The 23,021-nt window shown below is 32.6% G+C and overlaps 2 protein-coding genes across 8 annotated transcripts in view; both read right to left on the reverse strand.

Moving 5' to 3' along the window:
• The window catches only part of LOC134706194 (rho GTPase-activating protein 21-like), a 70,194-nt gene extending 62,107 nt beyond the window's left edge, over positions 1 to 8,087 (reverse strand). Inside the window, exons 1-2 of one of the 4 annotated variants that reach the window (XM_063564905.1) lie at positions 8,038 to 8,087; positions 2,831 to 2,893 (exon numbers count right to left, since the gene is read on the reverse strand). In XM_063564905.1, the coding sequence (XP_063420975.1) occupies positions 2,831 to 2,836 (6 nt within the window). In that variant the 5' untranslated portion in view covers positions 2,837 to 2,893; positions 8,038 to 8,087. Of the gene's footprint in view, positions 1 to 42; positions 62 to 2,830; positions 2,894 to 7,760; positions 7,866 to 7,888; positions 8,000 to 8,037 lie in introns of those variants that run through there. The other 3 variants (XM_063564906.1, XM_063564904.1, XM_063564907.1) reach the window with 3 other exon arrangements.
• Positions 8,088 to 17,058: 8,971 nt separating this feature from the next.
• LOC134706198 (peroxisomal carnitine O-octanoyltransferase-like) overlaps positions 17,059 to 23,021 on the reverse strand; it is a 42,995-nt gene continuing 37,032 nt past the window's right edge. For 3 of the 4 annotated variants that reach the window (XM_063564921.1, XM_063564923.1, XM_063564922.1), the window contains exons 14-16: positions 20,834 to 20,927; positions 20,172 to 20,291; positions 17,059 to 19,718 (exon numbers count right to left, since the gene is read on the reverse strand). In XM_063564921.1, coding sequence (XP_063420991.1) covers positions 19,583 to 19,718; positions 20,172 to 20,291; positions 20,834 to 20,927 — 350 coding nt within the window. In that variant the 3' untranslated portion in view covers positions 17,059 to 19,582. The remainder of the gene's footprint in view (positions 19,719 to 20,171; positions 20,292 to 20,833; positions 20,928 to 23,021) is intronic. The other variant, XM_063564920.1, reaches the window with a different exon arrangement.

Below are 23,021 nucleotides of genomic sequence, written 5' to 3' on the forward strand. Positions count from 1 at the left end.
CATTTTGAAGTGGTGTAAGAAGTACGACATACATCAACTGACCATTTAATTAACTTATTATTCTTTAGCTGATAGATGTGGATAAGTCCATCAATATTTGTGTTTACAAGGACAAACAAATTAACACAATATCTCATACCTGTATTTACAGGTAAGTCACAATATAAAATGACAGGTAAATATTGACAGACCACTCAACAGACTTCCGGTCATCCATGGACAAACATATCTTCAGGACATATTAACTTCTTATCAAAGAGACAACAAAAATCTTACTCCTACAATCTTTACTCTAAATTCAATCTTATCAGTCACCCATAAAATATCTCAACTCTTGCCATTCATATAAAACAGAGAAATCTTTAATCACTACCAAAGTACAGACCAGAAATACATAGCTATGTAATTGTAGCTTTTTCTATGTTAAATCGGGAAAATTCTTCACAATTTATTATATTGTATGTCTCCATCAAATTATACAAAACATTAATGATCTTAAAGTTATATCCATGAGACAGAAACATACAAACACAATTCTAAAGAGATGTCTTTCAATTTTCTATACATGTACATGTATGCCCATGACAATTGAAATCTTGAATGTATAACAACTTAAGTAATATATGTTAACATTAAAATTGCTTCATGCATTCTGCTTCATTTTGTCAATTTAGTTTACATTGTAAGTATATCCTTCATTAAAAAGTTCATTTAAAACGGAGAACAACTTTAAACCATTTATTTTCAGGGTCCTGCTCATCACATGATCTGCTTCTATTAGATTATCTCCCTTAGGCTAGAAATCAATAAATCACCTGTCCTACAAAGTGTAACATTACACAACAACTATGTCTGCTTTATCAAATTTACAAGATTTGTCAATCAAATTACATTTTTATCTATACACATGTCTGTTTAACAATCTTTCAATACTGATTTGTGGTAATAAAATTCAGATCAGTTTGTTTCAATTCAATAGCCTAAGAACTGAAGACCAGGTACACCAACTGAAATATCATTGGACCACACAAATATAAAAAAAAACTCAGAAGCCTTGTTATGTTTATATAATTATCAAATATTTGATACTAAAACATTGGGTTTTGTATTTATATATGTAATGAACACTGATTTACGCAAGTCATATTCATGCCTGCCTGGAGTAAACAGCCTGGACCAATATGGACTACCCAATTGGAGAGCCACATCATCCCTCACATACAAAAGTCCTGGGATCCAATGTGGAAGTCCTTGGCTAATAAAAGGAGAGCCACATCAGCCCTCATATACAAAAGCCCTGAGATCCAATGTGGAAGTCCTTGGTTAATAAAAGGAGAGCCACATCAGCCCTCACATAAAAAAGCCCTGGGATCCAATGTTGAAGTCCTTGGCTAATAAAAGGAGAGTCACATCAGCCCTCACATACAAAAGCCCTGGGATCCAATGTGGAAGTCCTTGGCTAATAAAAGGAGAGCCACATCAGCCCTCACATACAAAAGCCCTGGGATCTAATGTGGAAGTCCTTGGCTAATAAAAGGAGAGCCACATCAGCCCTCACATACTAAAGCCCTGGGATCCAATGTGGAAGTCCTTGGCTAATAAAAGGAGAGCCACATCAGCCCTCACATACAAAAGCCCTGGGATCCAATGTGGAAGTCCTTGGCTAATAAAAGGAGAGCCACATCAGCCCTCACATACAAAAGCCCTGGGATCCAATGTGGAAGTCCTTGGCTAACAAAAGGAGAGCCACATCAGCCCTCACATACAAAAGCCCTGGGATCCAATGTGGAAGTCCCTGGCTAATAAAAGGCTTATATGTCATGTAATAATCTATAACCGTTTCATTCTAGGCTCAAAAATGATCATGCTGAATGCTTATATAATATAAAAAAATTGAGGTATGAATGTCAATCAGACAACTCTCCACCTACATGTATGTTCAAATGAAGTTAATGGAAGCAATTATAGGCAACTGTACAATCTTCAACAATGACAAAACACATACCATATAGTCGACTATGAAAGGATCCACATGAAAAATATAATACAATTCAATTTAGAAATATAACTGCCTAATGTATAACAAAACAATTTACAGAAGCAAATATGACAGACATGTACAACAACCACTGAACTACCGACTACTGACTTAGGACAGACACATAGAAAATGTTAAACATGTTTGTCAGGGCTTAACCCTCACTCTAACCTAGGTCCGTTTTATTAATGCACAACATTTGAACAAACTCTACCTTTTTAAGTTTCTTGCCTACAATTGCTGCAGTAAAATACAAAAATTAAATAAAAAAAAGCATTTTCTTAAACTGCTATTTCTTGTCTTCAAGATAAGCTTCTCTCCTCTTTACATATATATTGCAATCCATGAAAGTTTACAAAATTATCATGTCTAAAAATTTTAATGCATCTTTCAGAAATATATTGAAAATGAAAATATAGTTTCAAAAGTTTGCCTCAGACATTATCTAATTAAAAAGCTTCTGCAAAAGTTTCTATCTTATTCTTATTTGATAACTTTTATATTTTGCATTTATTACTGAAGTTATGAATCCATATAAGAAGATGTTGGCTAGTGCTTCTTTTTATGCCATTTCCTTTGAATGTTGACATGAGGCCTTTAACAGACAGGGCTAGTCAATTCCTTCATGCTCCCTGTACATGTAGTTATTTTCTATCTTCAGAAAAGAATATAAGTAGAATTGTATCATAAAACACTTGGAAGTCTAAACATGAAAATTGGAGGAGTCAGCAATTCAAACTGATAATACCAGTCATAATTTTAAGGATTTTCCAAATGTAAGTAACAACTCACCTCCATTGTCACTTCATGCTTTTTCACTGTGGTATATGTAAACAAGCTTTCTTACTGTGGTATCTGAAAACAAACATATATAATTATTGTATAACAAATCTTATAAATATCTCAATACTGAATTATATTCATATCTTAGTATGTCATGTATGTCCTTTAGTGCTCAATAAGACTTTGTTTTTCTATATTTTTCTTTTTTGTTGCTTGATTTTACAGTTTAAAAAAAACAAACATGTACATGTAAACAGGCAAAGAAAGCAATCCAGACAAAGAGGAATAACTCAAACTATCAGCAAAAAGAAGAAAACATGTATACACATTATTTTGTACATGTATGTATTATCAATCATTATTAATGTAAATGTACATTGAATGTATGTATACATGTACAAACAATATCATGACTAACTAATTAGATTTTTTCTGCTTATTTAAATTCAACAAAAAAAAAATTGTCCAAAACTTACATAGTCTGTATACATACATGACATACGTAACATGAATGTACATAGAATGGTCAATATTCTCACACTGCACTATTGGAATTCAAAATGGCACTTGACAAAATTTATCTAAGCCAATATATAGATATATATAATTGTACTTTCATAAAAAACAATTAGTAAGTACAAACTATGTTTATACTGAACTGGAAAAGATTGGTACTCTGTAGTAAACATATATGTTAACAGTTACCTAAAACTAGTCTGTAACAAGCTTTATTGCCAGTCACTTAAATTGCATAGTAAACTCTCAAGAGTAAAATATGGAACAGATGCTTTGAATTCACATACATTTATTACATTATTAAATTTTTGTTAAACGTTATAAAGATTTGTGGAAGGCAATAATCTAAGACTGCAATGGTTGTTATCACCTAAAATTACATATATGACAATGTCACATACATGCGTGACATGTGACCTTGCAATATGCATGTTAACTATTTATAATTGTGTTAAATTGATAAGAAACTAAATCAAAGAGCTGATAGCTCTGAGGTGGAAGAAGGTGAATAAAAGGTAACTTGAATTACCATCAAAGCAGCCCCACTTACCCAGGCTGCTTTGTTCCATTATCGTTAAAATGTATTTTTTTTCTTCAAACAAGAAAAGGTCATAAGTACATGGATTTCCCATCCGTACAATCATTTTCTATGTTCAGTTGACTATGAAAATTAGGTAAAATCTTTAATTTGGCAGTAAAATTAAGAAGATCATATCAAGAGGAACACATGTGTACTAAGTTTCAAGTTGATTGGATTTCAACTTCATCAAAAACTACCTCGACCATAAACTTTATAACCAGAAGCAGGACGGACGGACAGACTAGAAAACATATTGCCCATAAATGGAGCATAAAAATAGTAAGACTTGTTACATACTCGCCAACTTTTGAAAGTTCCCATATGGGTTTTTACTGCACAACAACAATTTTAAAGGTTACAATTTTTAGCGACGTATTTTGCAAGATCTGGATTGTCTAGAAAAAGTGTCATATTTGTATGATGAACTTACATGCCTTTTCCTTAAGTCTGTTTGCATGATTCTAGTTATATATTAAATCGGTAGAAAAAATATACATGAAGCTAGCAGACCAGGGTTTATTTTCCAGATTAAGAATATTAGATGCTTGTTGAAATTTCCAATTTTGAATTATGCACAAAAATGAACCTTTAACAGGTTGGGAACAACACTCCAAATGAGGGTAACCTAACTGGAAGATCATCACAACCCACTGTAAAAAATGAGCACAAAAAAAGTCATTTATATTCATATTATTTGATGAAACTTTTCCCCAAGAACTATGGTCAAAACATCATGTTTTTTTATCGACATAAATTTTGTCGTAAATGTAACCAAATGATGTAGAAATTGTGTTTTTTCTTCAAATTTCCATCAAATTGTAATGTTTATAGTTCCCTTATTGCCTCTCTATTTGAATAAAATAAAATAATAATAAGAATCTGTTTCTTGTTTTGTTTTGTTTTTGACAAATGATTGTTCACTGCTTGCAAATGAATCATTATATTTATATATCTTATCTGTATATATTTTTGTTCATGTCTACATCTCCTTATCATTTGTAAATGTATAGACAAATAAGAAAGAAATAAGCTCCACATGTATATTTGCAACATCGTAAATTAATTAAAAAAAATAACATACACTAACACTAGTACTGCATGGCTTTTAAGCATTATGAAAGTCATATTTGTAGAAAGCTTAAAAAGACTTAAAAACAGTGGAAAATGTCTTGCTATTTCTTAGCTTACACAATAAAATCTAATATATACTAACATTTACAAATTTATATTTTAACATTTTACTAGGAATTAATCTAACTACTAGACCTTTTATTAGTCTAGTACATCTGTAATAAACAAATTTATGATATAAACTTCAATTTAATCCTTGAAAGTCTAGATTGCTAAAATAATTTATAAATTTTAATTTTTTTATTTGTCCAAAATCATTTAAATTCATTTAATCAACATCCTTTTATGATTAGTTGATTAAAATATTAATCATTTATAGTCTTTTTACAATTTAAATTTTTAAAAGCAAAATAACTGAAAACAGGATAAAACAAAGGGAAGTAACAAAAAAGTATTTCAATATTCCCAATTCACATCGTTTTGAAAGCACAACGGCAGTTAGCCGGAGGTAAACATCGTTGATTACCAGTATGTTTGACACCCAAGCTGTCAAGTGAAGCCATATAATTGTACATCTTCTTTGATGTTTTGGTAAAATTTAACACAGGTGTCAAATACACCCGTACAGTAGTAAGAAATGATCAAATATGGCGTCTGAAAATTTTCATTCATGAAATATTTCATACACCGGAGTTTTTATTGCCTAAACAGGAGGACGGGAGGAGACCCCTGAAAACGGGAGTTTTGTACTCCCGTCGGGAGGTTCACATGTATGTAATACGAAGGGCATCTAATTCACATGACAAAGGAAAACCATGAATAAAGACAACACTTTATATATCCTTTTTATTTATATAAAAACCAAATCTTCTTGTCTGCAGGATTGCAAATTCGTAACTTCAAGGGCGAACTTGTAAACAGGGCGAGTTGTCCTGATACCAAATTCACGCATGCGTAATACAAATATCTACAGTTAAAAATCCTGTTACAAGTAAACAAATAACGTTCATGTGGACGAGATGAAATCTAATAATTTACATAAATAAAAGGGTCATATTTACGATAGTGATTGTTTTACAATCATAATTTACAAATTAAATGATTCAGATGCCTAATCATGTGTAAAAATCGGTATCAGGAATCTTAAGTTGTTTTGAAATTGTAATACATGAAATGAATGCGGCATACGGAGACTCAATGCCAATGGTCAGCCCCTTAGGTCTTCAGAAGACTTGACGTCTTCTTCCACTAAAAATGAATTTTAAAATATGATAGGATATATATTTCATCTGATTATCATTATCAAGTTGCAGTCAATATATTCATGTATTTACTTCATTGTACTTTCATACTAGACATACTTGGTTAGCCATAAAAAAAAATCATTGATTGATTTGTATTTTAAAGCCACTTTCAGCACCATTGTGGTATTTGATACAGGATAGCAACAGCCATTGACAGTAAAATATATCTCGTTTGACGACCTAAAGCCCCAGTCCCACTAGACCATGATCACTGTGATATCAAATTAATTCAGATTCTGGTGAGTTCGAAGTATGAGCAAAATGAAAAAGTAATTGTTTCTTTCACGATGCTATTGCATTTTGTACCTCCTCATTATGCTCCTACAACGATTCCGCTACAATTAAACATGTACCACGTTCTTACCATGCTTATTCTGCAATCTCACTACGATAATCACGATCTTTCTACGCTCATCACATCTCATAATGACCATACCGCGATTAGTCCAGTATTGTTTTCAACAGGTCAAAAGTTGATCACGATCATGAAGACCTCACCACACCTGTACTAAGACCTTACTGCGATCTGCACAATCACACTATGATCATCAAAATTCGTATCTTTTTCACAGATCGTAGTGAGATCATGGCCTAGTGGGAATGCAGTATTAACAAGCCACTGTGCTCAACATGCTCAAAGGAATAAATCATAAAATTACATGTATTAAAATGTACATATGTACTTGTAAATGCCACTGTTATCTGAAAAAAACCTCGAAAGGGTACAGTGATATCCTTGTACACTCCCTATTGTGATTAATGGAGATGTGTCACAAACATATAAATATGACAATTATTACAAGGAAAATCAATCCATACCCAATACAAGTGCTAGGAGCCTAGGACACCAGCAAGTCTGTTATTATGGTGGAGGAAGCCGAAGTACTCGGAGAGAACCACCAGGCCACTTGGCAGAAACAGATAAACTAATGATATATCAGAATATTGATCACCAGGTCAAAGCAGGGGACAAATTTGACCAAGCGATGCCCACAAAGTACCCATTCTAGTTTCAACTTCGGTCTGGGTACCAGAGAAGTGTGTAAGGTGAAAATCACAATTGTGATGTACTGAAATTTCCAGTGCCCCGAGTCAGAATGGAACCAGGGACCTTCAGCACTGTAGGTATTAACCACAAAACCACGAACCCACATATATAAATATCTATTGCAAGTTTATGTTTTAACCACAGGGACTTGTTACCATTGCCGGGTTTACTATCCATTACGAACCCCTAAAAAAAACAGGGGTTCGTATGGATAGTAAACCCGGCAATGGTAACAAGCCCCTGTGTTTTAACTTTGAAGCAGGTAAACTGGTCATTCTGGTAAAGGCCTGGTAATGTTTTTAAAAGACTGCAAAATAGATTGAACATTACTTCGTAAATGTAGTCACAAAATATGAATAGTTATCATCTATCAGCATTAAATATGTGATTACCATTTAAAAGGAAAACAATTAAATTTACCTGTTTTCCACATTGTTCGTTTTCATTTTTCTGAATTAATTACAAAAGGTGTATCTGTGTAAAATGAAAGGGTTGATTTCATTGGATACTAAATTTAGCTACATAATTTAATCGCATTTTTCACTTACTTTGAATAATAGTTGGAGTTTTCATTGCAATATTTCATTATAATGCCAAATAATTTATTCATAATATGTTTTTTTTTATATTAAACATGCTAAATGAGAATTGTAAGGTGTAATTTATCAAAAGTATACAACTAAGATTATTGACCAACCAAACGTTGTCTTTCTTATTTTTCGTTGTCTTACAATGGATACTAAATATTAAGCCAATGACGGTTCTTTAAAATCCGGGAATTAATTCTCATGGGAAAATAAACACAAATATAAAGATTGATTTGTTTATATACTTTGTCTGTCGATTTGTTATTTATACATTTCTTATATGCACCGGCTTACAGTGAACTGTACAATTTAAGGGCTTTCTTGAAAAAAGGCGAGCAACAAGAAAGAAAACTCAAAATGATAGTAGACATTTTCTAAATTAAAAAAAAAGAAGTTAGTCTTTATGTTCACCTATATATATATAATTATGTAGGGTCTACAAATAAGTCAAATGATCAAATAGTTAATTGGCTACTTAAGGAGCTGTTGCCCTTGAAAAGTTTATTTTTTTACATTTTTTCTTGCATGTCTATGATTACTTTGTCAATTTGAAAAATCTTCACATGATCTCTGAATTAAACTACTTGACCAAATACTTCCAAACCGTGACTTTATTAACTGACTTTTTTTTTAAGATAGTCTATTTTGTTTATATTCGAAGGTTTGATCACCAACAAACATGACCGCTATACTAAATAGAACACAGGGGCAAACACAATTTTTGGCTTTTAAATTAATATAATTTCTCAAAAACTGCAACAGTTAATAGAGCATAAGTGAACGGGGGGTTTAATAGAGTGATATTAAAATAGTTTATAGATTGTATTCGGTGATCCATTCAAAAAACAAGAATTACAGGTGAGCGATACCAGGCTATTGAGTTGCTTCATTGATAGATGCCCTACATGACATCTCATTTGTTTAACTTTTAATGTCACTGATGCATACGGGGCTACACCTCCTTTTTTTAATTTTCGTTGTGCTGCCTCGTTGAAGTATACCCTACATGTCCTTTTTTAAATCTATTATTCTGCCTTATAGATGTAAACCCATATCTCCTCTTTTATTCTCACTGTGTTGCCTTACGGATTTATACCTTCTGTATGTTCATTGTTTTGCTATATATGAGGTACACTCACACAGCTTATTACTATTTTCATTGTGGTGCCTCATTGATGTACGACACACATCTCCTTTTGTATGTTCATTGTTTTGCTTTATATGAGATACACTCACACATCTTATTATGTTTATTGTTAAGTTGCTTTATATGAGGTACACTCACACATCTTATTATGTTTATTGTTAAGTTGCTTTATATGAGGTACACTCACACATCTCCTTTTGTATGTTCATTGTTTTGCTTTATATGAGGTACACTCACACATCTTATCATTTTCATTATGGTGCCTCATTGCTGTACGACACACATCTCCTTTTGTATGTTCATTGTTTTGCTTTATATGAGATACTCTCACACATCTTATTATGTTTATTGTTAAGTTGCTTTATATGAGGTACACTCACACATCTTATTATGTTTATTGTTAAGTTGCTTTATATGAGGTACACTCACACATCTCCTTTTGTATGTTCATTGTTTTGCTTTATATGAGGTACACTCACACATCTTATCATTTTCATTATGGTGCCTCATTGATGTACGACACACATCTCCTTTTGTATGTTCATTGTTTTGCTTTATATGAGATACTCTCACACATCTTATTATGTTTATTGTTAAGTTGCTTTATATGAGGTACACTCACACATCTTATTATGTTTATTGTTAAGTTGCTTTATATGAGGTACACTCACACATCTCCTTTTGTATGTTCATTGTTTTGCTTTATATGAGGTACACTCACACATCTTATCATTTTCATTATGGTGCCTCATTGATGTACGACACACATCTCCTTTTAGTGTTCATTGTTTTTGCTTAATATGAGGTACACTCACACATCTTCTTATTATTTTCATTATGGTGCCTCATTGATGTACGACACACATCTCCTTTTAGTGTTCATTGTTTTTGCTTTATATGAGGTACACTCACACATCTTATTATGTTCATTGTTTTGCTTTATATGAGGTACACTCACACATCTTACTATTATTTTCATTGTGGTGCCTCATTGATGTACGACACACATCTCCTTTTATTATTTTTCATTGTATCGCATTATTGAAATTTCAAACATTTTTTTTTTATCTATTTTCATTGTAGTGCATTTTACCGTTAGATCGTGAAGCCTATATATGGACAATGTGTTTATTAATGGAAAGAAATTATTAACTGAACAAAAATGTGTCCAAAGTACACGGCTGCCCCACTGGCACCATAATTTTCTATGTTCTGTGGATCGTGAAATTTAGGCAAAAATATATTTAGCATTTAAATTAGAAAGATCATATCATAGGAAACATTTGTACTAAGTTTCAAGTTGATTGGACTTCAACTTCATCAAAAATTACCTTGACAAAAAACTTTAACCTGAAGCGGGACAGACGGACGGACGGAAGGACGAACGGAAGGACGAACGAACGAACTGACCGTGAAATTGGGGTCAAAATTCCAAATTGGCATTTAAATTATAAAGGTCATACCGGTATCATAGAGAACATGTGTACTAAGTTTCAAGTTGATAGGACTTAAACTTCATCAAAAACTACCTTCACCACTGAAAACCTTTAACCTGAATCTCGCGCTATCAGTTTCTATGTTTAGTGGACCATAAAAAAAAGTCAAAAATGTAATTTGGCATTCCATAGGGAACATGTATTCTAAGTTTCAAATTGATTGGACTTCAACTTCACCAAAAACTACATTGATCAAAACTTTCACCTGAAGCGGGACACACGGACGGACAGACACAATAACGGACGGGAGGACAAACGAACAAACGGACCCACAGACCAGAAAACATAATGCCCCTCTACTATCGTAGGTGGGGCATATAAACGTTAAGAGATCAATCAATTCTGAAAGATGTTAATGCTATTCTAAGAGGTATCAGCAAATCATAATGGAAAAAACTTTGAAAACAATGTTAGGGATACATTGTATAAAAATACATGACGCAACACACGAGAAGAATACCTTTGTTAAAAAGGCAAATTTGAAAAATGAAATAGAAATTTTAACAAAGAAATATCATAGAAGATCATAGAATCAAAGCGCTGTAAGCACTGTAGGCAGTTAACCAAAAACCAAGGCAAACATAATTATGAAAACTGTGGCAATGTTGCTTCAACTTTTTTTTAAAGATTTAAAAGAACAAACATTTAACATTCATATATAATTGTACATTTATGTTCATTTGATGAATAAATCATTAAGGCAAATAATTCATATTTTATCAAGGTTTTCAATAGCAGTGGCCCCACGAACTCCACCTATATTTCATATGATTTGTTATATTGTCCCATACATGAATATATATGGTTTAGGGGTGGGGATCTTGACCGTTACCAAGTTTAGGTAATGATTGTCTCTTGTGGATAGTTGTCTCATTGGCAATCATACCACATCTTTTTTTTTATATAAGAAACTTCCAGCTATTTTAACTGACCTATAAAAATTGAGAAGAAAACAAGAAGTAATTGTAACAGGATGCTGTTACTAAGTCTCCCAAACAAAGCTCCCATAACTCGCCATTCATATGGTCCCATGTTCATTTGATTTGATTTCTTGTCCCATACAAGACTATATATGGCTTACAGGTGGGGATCTCCACCATTTACAAGTATTCAAATAAGAGGGGGAGGGGATGATCCCCAGGGACTTCTCTTTTATTTCATTTCATTTGTTTCATTGTCCCCCACAAGAATATATATGGTTTAAGGGTGGGGATCTAGACTGTTTACAAGATTTCAAACAAGAGGGGGTGGGATGACCCCTCCGGACTTCCCTTTTATTTCATTTTCATTTGTTTTATTGTCCCCTACAATAATATATATGGCTTAGGGGTGGGGATCTGGACCGTTTAAAAGATAATAGTACATTCTCAAATTGAACGGGGTGGGGTGATCCCTAGGAACTTCCATTTAATTTCATTTGATTAGTTTTATTGTCCCATACAAGAATATATATGGTTTAGGGGTGGGGATGTTGACCGTTTACAAGTTTTCAAACAAGAGGGGTTGAGGTGACCCCACGAACTTCCCTTTCATTTCATTTCATTTGTTTTATTGTCCCCTACAAGAATATATATGGTTTAGGGGTGGGGATCTGGACCGTTTACAAGATAATAGCACATTATCAAATTGAACGGGTTGGGGAGGACCCCAGGGGACTTCCCTTTTTAAAATTTCATTAGATTTGTTTTATCATCCCATTCAAGAATTAATGAGGTTTAGGGGTGGGGATCTGGACCATTTACAAGATAAAAGCATATTCCCAAATTGAAGGGGATGGGGATGACCCCCAGGGACTCCCCCTGTATTTCATGTGATTTGTTTTATTGTCCTATAATCATTTCTGAAGACTACATGTATCTATCACTTACAGTTTTCAAGTTATATTCATTTAAAATTTTTAGAAAATAAAATCCCATAGAGTTCTTAGAAAACCCCACCCTTCTTTCTGCCCCCCAAAATACCCCTTAATAGACCCCAATGCACAAACAAAAGATTGATGGCTCACCTAGACATATTAGTCTAACATTCTATGAAAGCCTAAGTTAAACTTTGTTTGGGAGACTTGAAAATACCTCTTGAAATTGCAGTAATATGTTCGAACTTGAAAAGCATTTAACACGCATTACCAACATTTATCACTGATAAAAAAAAATTATACTGTTACCAGGAACATATATATATATTGTCAGATAAACTGTTCCCAGCTGTAACAATGTATTGGATTTTCACATTAAAATTGGTGTACAAAATATTTTCTGCTTTTTCTTTCTTTTACATATGTCTTTTGGTTTTCAATTCTAGTGTTTGTATTTATTTACCATGTATAGATGTATTTTGTCACCTGTCTGTATTTTTTTAGTAGCCAAATCCGGGATTATCCTTATCCGCTTCCGGAATCGAATCCGATATTGTAATCTCGTGACAGCCATTTTGGTTCCAATGTTGTTTTTGACAGATTGTGAGATACGATTTTATTCGGATTTACACATTATTTCTCGGCGATTTTATGTATAAAGCTAGCGGTTGAACAAATTGAACATCGCTGTCATGAATAGTAATGATGAAAATAAGTGTGAGATCGTTTATTAGGAAACTTTGGTAAAAATGTTTGCAAAGTTATTTTTTTATATTCTTTCAAGGTCCGTCGGGCATGGGTAGCTCGGGCTTGTGCGTACATATATGTAGCTAGTAACCAAGTAGAAAGTCCGACTTCAAAAGTGGAAGGTCGCAGACCTCGCTAATTTGAACTCCTGCGTCCAAATTATAAAGATACGAAAATTTCGTCTTCTTTTAAATTCAAAATTGCCGCCAACAGCGTGATCAGTTGAACTTATATACGTAGATGATTACGTATTGACGACAAACAATATTCCTACGACTTTTGCAATTTGTGAAATCTTAACTACTTGTCTTTAGAAATTTTCGGCGATTAGATATTTCATACATTTGTTGTTTGACATCTTAGCCAAAAGCTCAGGGGATAATAAACTACAGAAGGATTCCTAATGTGCTCTACTTCCTATGTGCAACTTCAAAACTTTTGGGAAAATCGACGATCATTTAAGGTTTTTTTGGTCATATTTTTTTGTAATCCTGAATGAAAAGTATAAAAAAAAACTGTCCAATAAGTTACAAATAATATAGTAGCCAGCTAGATGATAACAATGGCACGTATTTCAGCATTTATTGGGTAGCACACAAATCAAGGGTGCTCGCATAAGGCAGCTTAACTGCCTAAAAATCATCTGGTCCATGGTCTGCGCCCATTGCATTAAAAAAAGACTCATCATGGCGGCTATGTATTGATTGTCGGAAACTAAATGAAATTACCATTTAAGTCTTAGATGCGTATCCGATCCCCAAGATTGGTTAGAGGTAACTTTAATGCTATATGTGTGGATATCAGTGGTTCTTAGAATTAGATATTGCTCATCAACAAACACTAATGAAAATAAGTGACAAAGAATGACTATGCATTCAATGCTAAACAGTTGACTTTATCAGTATATATAAATGCCATTCGGACTACGTAACATGGCAATAACGTTTAGCGAATGATTAAAGCAGCAGCAGGTGGAATTCAATCGCATATTGTAGTGATATATTTTGTTTATCATGGAAATACTGATAACAGTAGTATACTGGTGTTTTTATAGTAATATGAAAACTATTTGAAAAACATCTTTTCGTCCTCAATGCTCTTCAACTTCATACTTTATTTGGCCTTTTTAATATTTTTTTATTCGAGCGTCACTGATGAGTCTTTTGTAGACGAAACGCATGTCTGGCGCAAATATATGATTTGTATTTAATTAGTCAATAACATGTCATACATGTGAGCGGTTTAGCTAGCTATTAAACCAGGTTTTATATACCATTTTATACACAAGAAAATGCCTGTACCACGTCTTCATTTCCACAATTTCGATAGTTGTGTTATTTTACCTTTTAGTAACATTTTGAAATAGCAAGTTAAAGTGTTAAACAGGGGACTTTCATTTAGAATATGTTTTCAGTAAAAAAAATGTTGATATATAGATATTCGCTGCTCTGTTTTTATTGATAGAACCATACTATCTTAAACTGAATGGATGTATAATGCATGTACTTTGACCTATACTAGTTTACTTTTATTACTTGTGACGTGGATGGAGAGTTGTCTCATTGGCACTCATCTTCTTATATCTATATGTACACGTAATTGAACAGGAGCAGATATGCTAAAATGTCTTCTGAATTATTTTTACAGGGAAATGATATCTCAAAGACAAAATAAACCTGTCGGGTAGACATGTTCATATATATGATCAGAATTTACATACCAAGACAAGATATTTTCAACCTATAATTTATAATTCTGAGAGGCAACCATAATCCAAGAATCTTAAAAACTTACCTCTATCCCGAATTTTAATACTACATTTTGTAATTATTTACTGCCATTGTGCATATGAGGTCAAGGTAAATTTTTCCAGGAAAGAAATATCCTGACCATGACGGTGAGAATGAAGTCAAGGTAAATCTTTTCTGGAAAGAAAAATTCTGACCATGACAGTAACGTTAGGGCAATATAAATCTTTCAGGGAAATATCTATCCTGACCATGCCAGTGAAAATGGTCAAGGTTAATCTTTAAAGAGAAAAATGGCTCTTGTTATATTTAACATTGCCATAAAAGCAAGAAGTTTTGCTAGCCATAAAACCGTGTTTAACCATCCATTCTTTCTTAAAAGTCAGGAAAATGGTAGTTGCTATCTTATAGTTCGCTTCTGTTTGTTACGTCGTTTGATTATTTCTTGCACTTCAGTGTTTCTGTTTTTTCGTTTTGTTCCTTATATAGATGATGTGTTTCCCTCGATTTATTTTGTATTCTAATCATCGATTTTTTACTTTTCAAAAGTGGTATACTACTGTTGCCTTTATTCCTGAACATGACAGTGAAAATTAGGTTAACGTAAATCTTCTCAGTGAAAGATTGATCTTTAACATGACTGAAAATTAGGACAAAGTAAATCTTCTCAGGGAAAGGTGAATCCTGAACATGACTGAAAATTAGGACAATGTAAATCTTCTCAGGGAAAGATTGATCTTGAACATGACTGAAAATTAGGACAAAGTAAATCTTCTCAGGGAAAGGTGAATCCTGAACATGACTGAAAATTAGGACAAAGTAAATATTCTCAGGGAAAGATTGATCTTGAACATGACTGAAAATTAAGACAACATATATCTTCTCAGGGAAAGGTAAATCCTGAACATGACTGAAAATTAGGACAACTTAAATCTTCTCAGGGAAAGGTGAATCCTGAACATGACTGAAAATTAGGACAACATTAATCTTCTTAGAGAAAGGTGAATCATGAACATGACTGAAAATTAGGACAACATTAATCTTCTCAGGGAAAGGTCAATCATGAACATGACTGAAAATTAAGAAAACGTAAATCTTCTCAGGGAAAGGTGAATCCGGAACATGACTGAAAATTAGGACAACATTAATCTTCTCAGGGAAAGGTCAATCATGAACATGACTGAAAATTAGGACAACGTTAATCTTCTCAGGGAAAGGTGAATCCTGAACATGACTGAAAATTAGGACAACATTAATCTTCTCAGGGAAAGGTGAATCATGAACATGACTGAAAATTAGGACAACGTAAATCTTCTCAGGGAAAGGTGAATCATGAACATGACTGAAAATTAGGACAACGTTAATCTTCTCAGGGAAAGGTGAATCATGAACATGACTGAAAATAAGGACAACATTAATCTTCTCAGGGAAAGGTGAATCATGAACATGACTGAAAATTAGGACAACGTAAATCTTCTCAGGGAAAGGTGAATCATGAACATGACTGAAAATTAGCACAATGTAAATCTTCTCAGGGAAAGGTGAATCATGAACATGACTAAAAATTAGAACAACGTAAATCTTCTCAGGGAAAGGTGAATCATGATGATGACTGAAAATGAGGACACTGTAAATCTTCGTAGGGAAAGTTGAATCCCAAAAATGACAATGAAAATGAGGTAAGGTCAATATTAATCTTTTTGAACAAAGATGTGTCTTGACTCGTGAAAATTAGGTCAAGGTGAATCTTCTCCGAGAAAGATGAATCCTGACCATGACAAGAAATTAGGCCAAAGTGGTTTACCATATCTTGGTTCACATTATAAAGATCAGTATTTAAGAAATAGAAAGAAAGACACAAAAGGAGTTTAATTGACAGAAATGTGTCAGGAAATGAGATCCCCATTGATTGATAGATAGAAAAATGAAAAACCAGCACATCCCTTCTTTAAGGAGTGTAGGTATGAAAATAGTCCTCCTTACTTCCTAGCAAATTAGATATTTATGATTTGAAAGTAGCACTATTCTGTAATGGACCAAAAACACACTTACAATTTAGACAACTATGGCAGAGAAGTAAAACTATGTCTCACTTTCAACACATTTCCTTGCAAAATTTATTTAAATTAAAAAAAAAGCAAAGTGCTGATCATTTTATTTTAAAATATTTTGAATTTGTATATAGTAAAATTAATTGCATTGTCAGTTGCTATAAAATATCTAACTAAAAACATTATGTTTAAATGAATATAAATTATACAATAAATCACATTAAATGCACCAAAATATAGCCATTTACAATCTAATAAAAAATATTAAAGCTGCATCTATCATTGCAATATAAATTTTAACAGCATTACAGAATCTACATAATATATGTCAACAACCTTTTTGCTAGATTATCAGTACTGCTCTTTTATATCAAGATTTTAAAAGGAACAATTCAAAGGCTTTGCTAGCACAGTTAGTATTGATTTTGGAGCCTCTAACACTGGTTTCCAGACTTAGTGAGATGTATTCATGTTATATTAGTTATTCTATGTAATATTCATAGTTTGCTGATGGTTTTTAAAGATAAGGTGTTTCTCAGCTACAATCTCATTGAAGGGTGACTGCCCTGAAATGAGATATGACCTAGAAACATCCTTAAGTTTGAAAGGCCATTGATAATCTGTTTATTGATATTTGTCCCATAATGTTGTGATGTTTACATTGAAAATGGTATTTGCACCTAAAGTTTCTAGCACTAGTTTTCTATCTTAAGCTGTTAGCATGATATGAAAAATCAAAAAAAAAACCATTTCAAAGAGAAAATAAACAAAATAGCAATTAAAGATATCCTATGAAATATAAAAAATAAGGAAAAATGCTTTAAAATCATAAAATCAGGAGAATAAACAAATAATTTTCCAGATTAATTTTTAATTTATTGCTCGATGAGGCTTTTTTATTTCTGGAATATGATAAAAGAAGACTATCAGTTTAAAACTAACACAAATAATTATCTCTTGTTACAATGAATTTATTTTTCATAAAACATTCATAGAAGAAATTGATTTTTTTTATTTTTTTAGGTTTTTTTCCCAGCATGTAAACCCACTTTTACCCCCTGATACCAAAATACCAAATTTTGTAATATTTCAGCACAAAAAATACTGCAATCAAATATGAGTTATTTCAAATGAGTTATAAAATCTTATGACATTACAACCCCAAAAAAATGACCAATGAAAATGACAAAATTAGTCAGAATTCAACAAGAGTCATATTAAAATATGCTTTTCTTTTGTTTCTTACAAAACAAGGTATTCTCCCTTTTCTCAATTAAAATAATAAATACATATCACTGAATCAATAAAAAATATTGCATACAAGTACCCTCATTAAGACTATGTTTACTTAATTCTTAAAGACATGGAATATATTTCAGAGTTTGACATAAAAATACAAAATAACTTTGGTATTACAGAAGCGTAAAGAGTAAAACAAAATACTTTCTATGTAAAGATACAAAAATTACAGTTTCTTAAAAAAATGCTCAAAAATATCATTACATAACAAAAAACATAGAGAACATCAAAGGGAGGTAATTTACTATTGAAATAACCCTGAGCAATATTGTCTGTTGCCAATAATCAGAAAATTCATTTATCAATTAAAGGAACAGAACAGTTATTTCTTATCTTTAAAATACCAAACAATTGAAGGACTATGGATGATCATTTCCCAGCAGAAAATTAATTGCTTACATCCACATCATTTGAACTGCTGATAGTTGTCTTATTGGCAATCAGACCACATCTCACTTTTATATTAAGTAAACAGTAACAAATTAGTCAGTTCTTAATTATGCATGGTTAATTGATTTCAACACATTTTGTGGAACAATCAACATGTATATTACTTTTCATGTTTTATTAACAATCTATTCTATGGTAGCAGTGTGAGACAATAAAGTAATATAAAAGTGCAGATTTTGAAATATGATTTGAAAAGGGACCACCAAATAGTTAACCCTTATCCTCACAGGATATTTATGGCACATATATATCTCATACAAAAGATTATATTCTGTTTGACAGAATAACATGCAGTTTTTGTCTCACACTCCTTTTATTTAAAAATTCCTGTTATTTCCTGGAAAGATGTTTGGCCCAAATTGAAAGATTTGTCCAATATGTACTCCTAGTATCTTAAATTATTATAAATACCTGCCAACTTTTCAAAATGCCCATGGGGATTTTGTGTGCCAGATGGCTGTCATAGTCCTAAAAACCATTAAAGGGGGCCTGCAAATTCATTCTAATATTGTTTTTTGGCTTCTTCATACTTTTATAAGCTTATGGTCATTGTAAAATTAATTGTTTTATTTAAATTGTGGACAACATCGCTCTTTCAAAATTCCATGGGGGAAATCCCCCGCGAATAGTGACAGTTGGCAGGTATAGTTATTGTATGGACCATCAAATTTGTGATAATTAAAGTTGACTGCTTATTGCACACTTATTCTATATAAATCTGTTTATTATATAATAATAACTATTTAGGCAGTGCTAGATAAGACACAACACATAATGAACAATGATCCCACAACACCTGTATTGAGCCAGCTAATATTTATAATTTAGCATGTGTTTGTTGGCCTTTCTCTGTCACTAATATTCATAATTTAGCATGTGTTTGTTGGCCTTTCTCTATCATGTCACCCATCTCTGTGAAACATTGGTGAACTTCATTCATAAACACAACAGAATCTGTTTCTTTACAACTTCTCCATGTCGTTACAACAGCAGCTATTCTGTAAATAATCATCAGATATGTGATTTAATGTTATTCTAGAATGATATAATGAGGTGGATTTAAAACATGCTAGGTGGCATACAAGATAAATTGTATGATGTTAATGCCACTTTCTTTTTTAGACGAAACGTGCGTCTGGCGTATGTATTAAATTTAGTCCTGGTATCTATGATGAGTTTATTTTCAGCACTATTGAATGTTTCCTGGCATTTAGTTTTTTTTGGTGGATGAAGCCAGAGTGCCAGGAAAGAATCATGATCTTTGACAGGAAAACAAATCAAATAATCAGAGTACATAAAGATTGGAATTGAGCATACATGCCACATGCATGAATTCAAACTCACAACCCCAGTGTTAACAGGGTAGCATGAAATAATAAAGTGGTATTCACCACCAATATCAATCCTCTCCATAACCTTACAATTAACATTTAAGCTTGACGTATACATACTGTTTAGGTTCCATGTGATAAAAACAACCATAACCATCTTCCACCATTGGAGCCACTCCACCATAAACTGTTGTATATCCAACAAAGCTTGTAGACAAGGCAAAGTTACCACCGCCACCACTGAAAATAAACAAAATAAGTGAGGACACACACAGATGTAGGCATTAGAACCACTCTACCATAAACTGGTGTGTATCCTACAAAGCTTGTAGACAAGGCAAAGTTACCACTGCCACCACTGAAAATCAACAAAATAAGTGAGGACACACACAGATGTAGACATCAGAGCCACATTGACAAATGAACTTGCACCCTTAGTTTTTACCTTTAATTTTGTGTTGTGTTTATACATTGATCTCGTGATCATGTCATCAAACAAGTAAAACACAGCAAAACTGCATTCATTGAATCCAGGTATACCTAAATGTTACAATCACATCGCTTGTTTTTTTGTAAAACTTTGATACACTTTACACAAAAAAAATCTTGGTTTGCATTTACATTTAGCATTTTTAGGGCTTTTTTTTTTACATGTTATTAAAGTCACATTCATTGTATAAAATCAAATACAGACTGAGAACTTTGAAATGTCTGCCTTATTTGCATGTTCTTAACTATAACAGATGTTTAATGGTCATATAGATACAAGTCTTACAAAATACCTTTTAGTAAAAGCAGGATCAGTAAATATTTGTGGAACAGGTAATCCTTGTTCTCTTCCTAACAGGTATAGCCCTAGTAAATGTCGATCACAACCTAAAATTTAAAAAAAAATTACAGATAGATTTGTCACAGATAAAACAGAATGTACCACTATGCTTACAAGGTGATCTAAATATAATGTTGTAAGAAGTGTACATTAAGAAGTGTAACGGACCAAATCAGAAAATTAAATGTTAACATACCATCAAGAAGCTAGATATGTTACACCTATAGTATAGACATTTATCAGAGGAAAACAAGTTTTAAGTAATTACATTTCATAATGTAATAATAAACTAGAGGCTCTTAAGAGCCTGTGTCGCTCACCTTGGCATATGTGAATTAAACAAAGGAAGCAGACAATTCATGACAAAATTGTGTTTAGGTGATTGTGATGTGTTTGTACATCTTCCTTTACTGAACATTCTTGCTGCTCACAATTATCTTTATCTATAAACCACCGTGTAGTTTCAGTGGAAAATGTTAGTAAAAATTTACAAATTTTATGAAAATTGTTAAAAATTGATTATAAAGGACAATAACTTCTTAGGGGGTCAATTGACCATTATGGCATAGATGCCAATCCCCTTTTGACCCATTCAGTAACAAACTATCAAATTTTCCGTATTATTGAAAAGTTTTCAGTAATCATTCAAAAACGTGCATTTACCAATAAAAAATACTGACGAGTGATTGCAAACTGATAGGCACTAACATGTTTCATTAAACATGTTATCTGTTGTATGTATTCTATTCATTAATTGTTTAAATGTTCTCGACTCGTACATTTTCATTTTGTCAAGAAGAATTAGAGAAAGGGGGAAAGCTACTCATAAAATGCAAGTTTGCCTCTTAGGAAGTCAGTTAGTTACACAACAATAGGTCGATAACTCCTGAGAAACTGGAAGCATTACATTGGCATTTACTAAATACCAGACCAAAACGGAGAAGCAATGATAAAAAGACGAGTTTTACACAATTGAACCGCGATGATTGGAAATCCGTAACTATTCGACTATGACAGTAATAGCGTACTTTTGATAGCAAAATCGGAAAAATTACGGGAAAATCGTAATGGTTGGCATCTATGTTATGGTCATTTTGACTTATTTTTTAGTCTTAAATTGCTGTACATTATTGCTGTTTACAGTTTATCTCTATCTATAATAATATTCAAGATAATAACCCAAAACAGCAAAGTTTCCTTAAAATTACCAATTAAGGGGCAGCAACCTAACAACGAGTTGTCTGATTCATCTAAAAATTTCAGGGCAGATAGATCTTGACCAGATAAACAATTTTACCCCTTGTCAGATTTGCTCTAAATGCTTTGGTTTTTGAGTTATAAGCCAAAAACTGCATTTTACCCCTATGTTCTATTTTTAGCCATAACGGCCATCTTGGTTGGTTTGCCCGGTCACAAAACACAATTTTTAAACTAGATAGCCGAATAATGATTCTGGCAATGTTTGGTAAAATTTGGCTCAGTAGTTTCAGAGGAGAAGATTTTTGTAAAAGTTAATTAAGATTTACGAAAAATGGATAAAAAATGACTATAAATGGCAATAACTCCTAAAGGGGTCAACTGACCATTTTGGTCCTGTTGACTTATTTGTATATCTTACTTTTCTGAACATTTTTGCTGTTTACAGTTTATCTCTATCCATAAAAATATTCAAGATAATATCCAAAAACAGCAAAATTTCCTTAAAATTACCAATTCAGGGGCAGCAACTCAAGAACTGGTTGTCCCATTCATCTTACAATTTAGATAGATCTTGACCAAATAAACAATTTTACCCCTTGTCAGATTTGCTCTAAATGCTTTGGTTTTTGAGTAATAACCAAAAACTGCATTTAACCTCCATGTTCTATTTTTAGCCGTGGCGGCCATCTTGGTTGGTTGGCTGGGTAAAAAAACACAAATTTTAAACTAGATACATCAATGATGATTGTGGCCAAGTTTGGATTAATTTGGCCTGGTAGTTTCAGAGGAGAAGATCTTTGTAAAAGATCATGGAGATTTACGAAAAATGGTTAAAAATTGACTATAAAGGGCAATAACTCCTAAAGGGGTCAACTGACCATTTTGGTCATGTTGACTTATTTGTAAATCTTACTTTGCTGAACATTATTGCTGTTTACAGT

This window comes from Mytilus trossulus, chromosome 2, assembly GCF_036588685.1.
Source record: "Mytilus trossulus isolate FHL-02 chromosome 2, PNRI_Mtr1.1.1.hap1, whole genome shotgun sequence".
NCBI lineage: Eukaryota > Metazoa > Mollusca > Bivalvia > Mytilida > Mytilidae > Mytilus > Mytilus trossulus.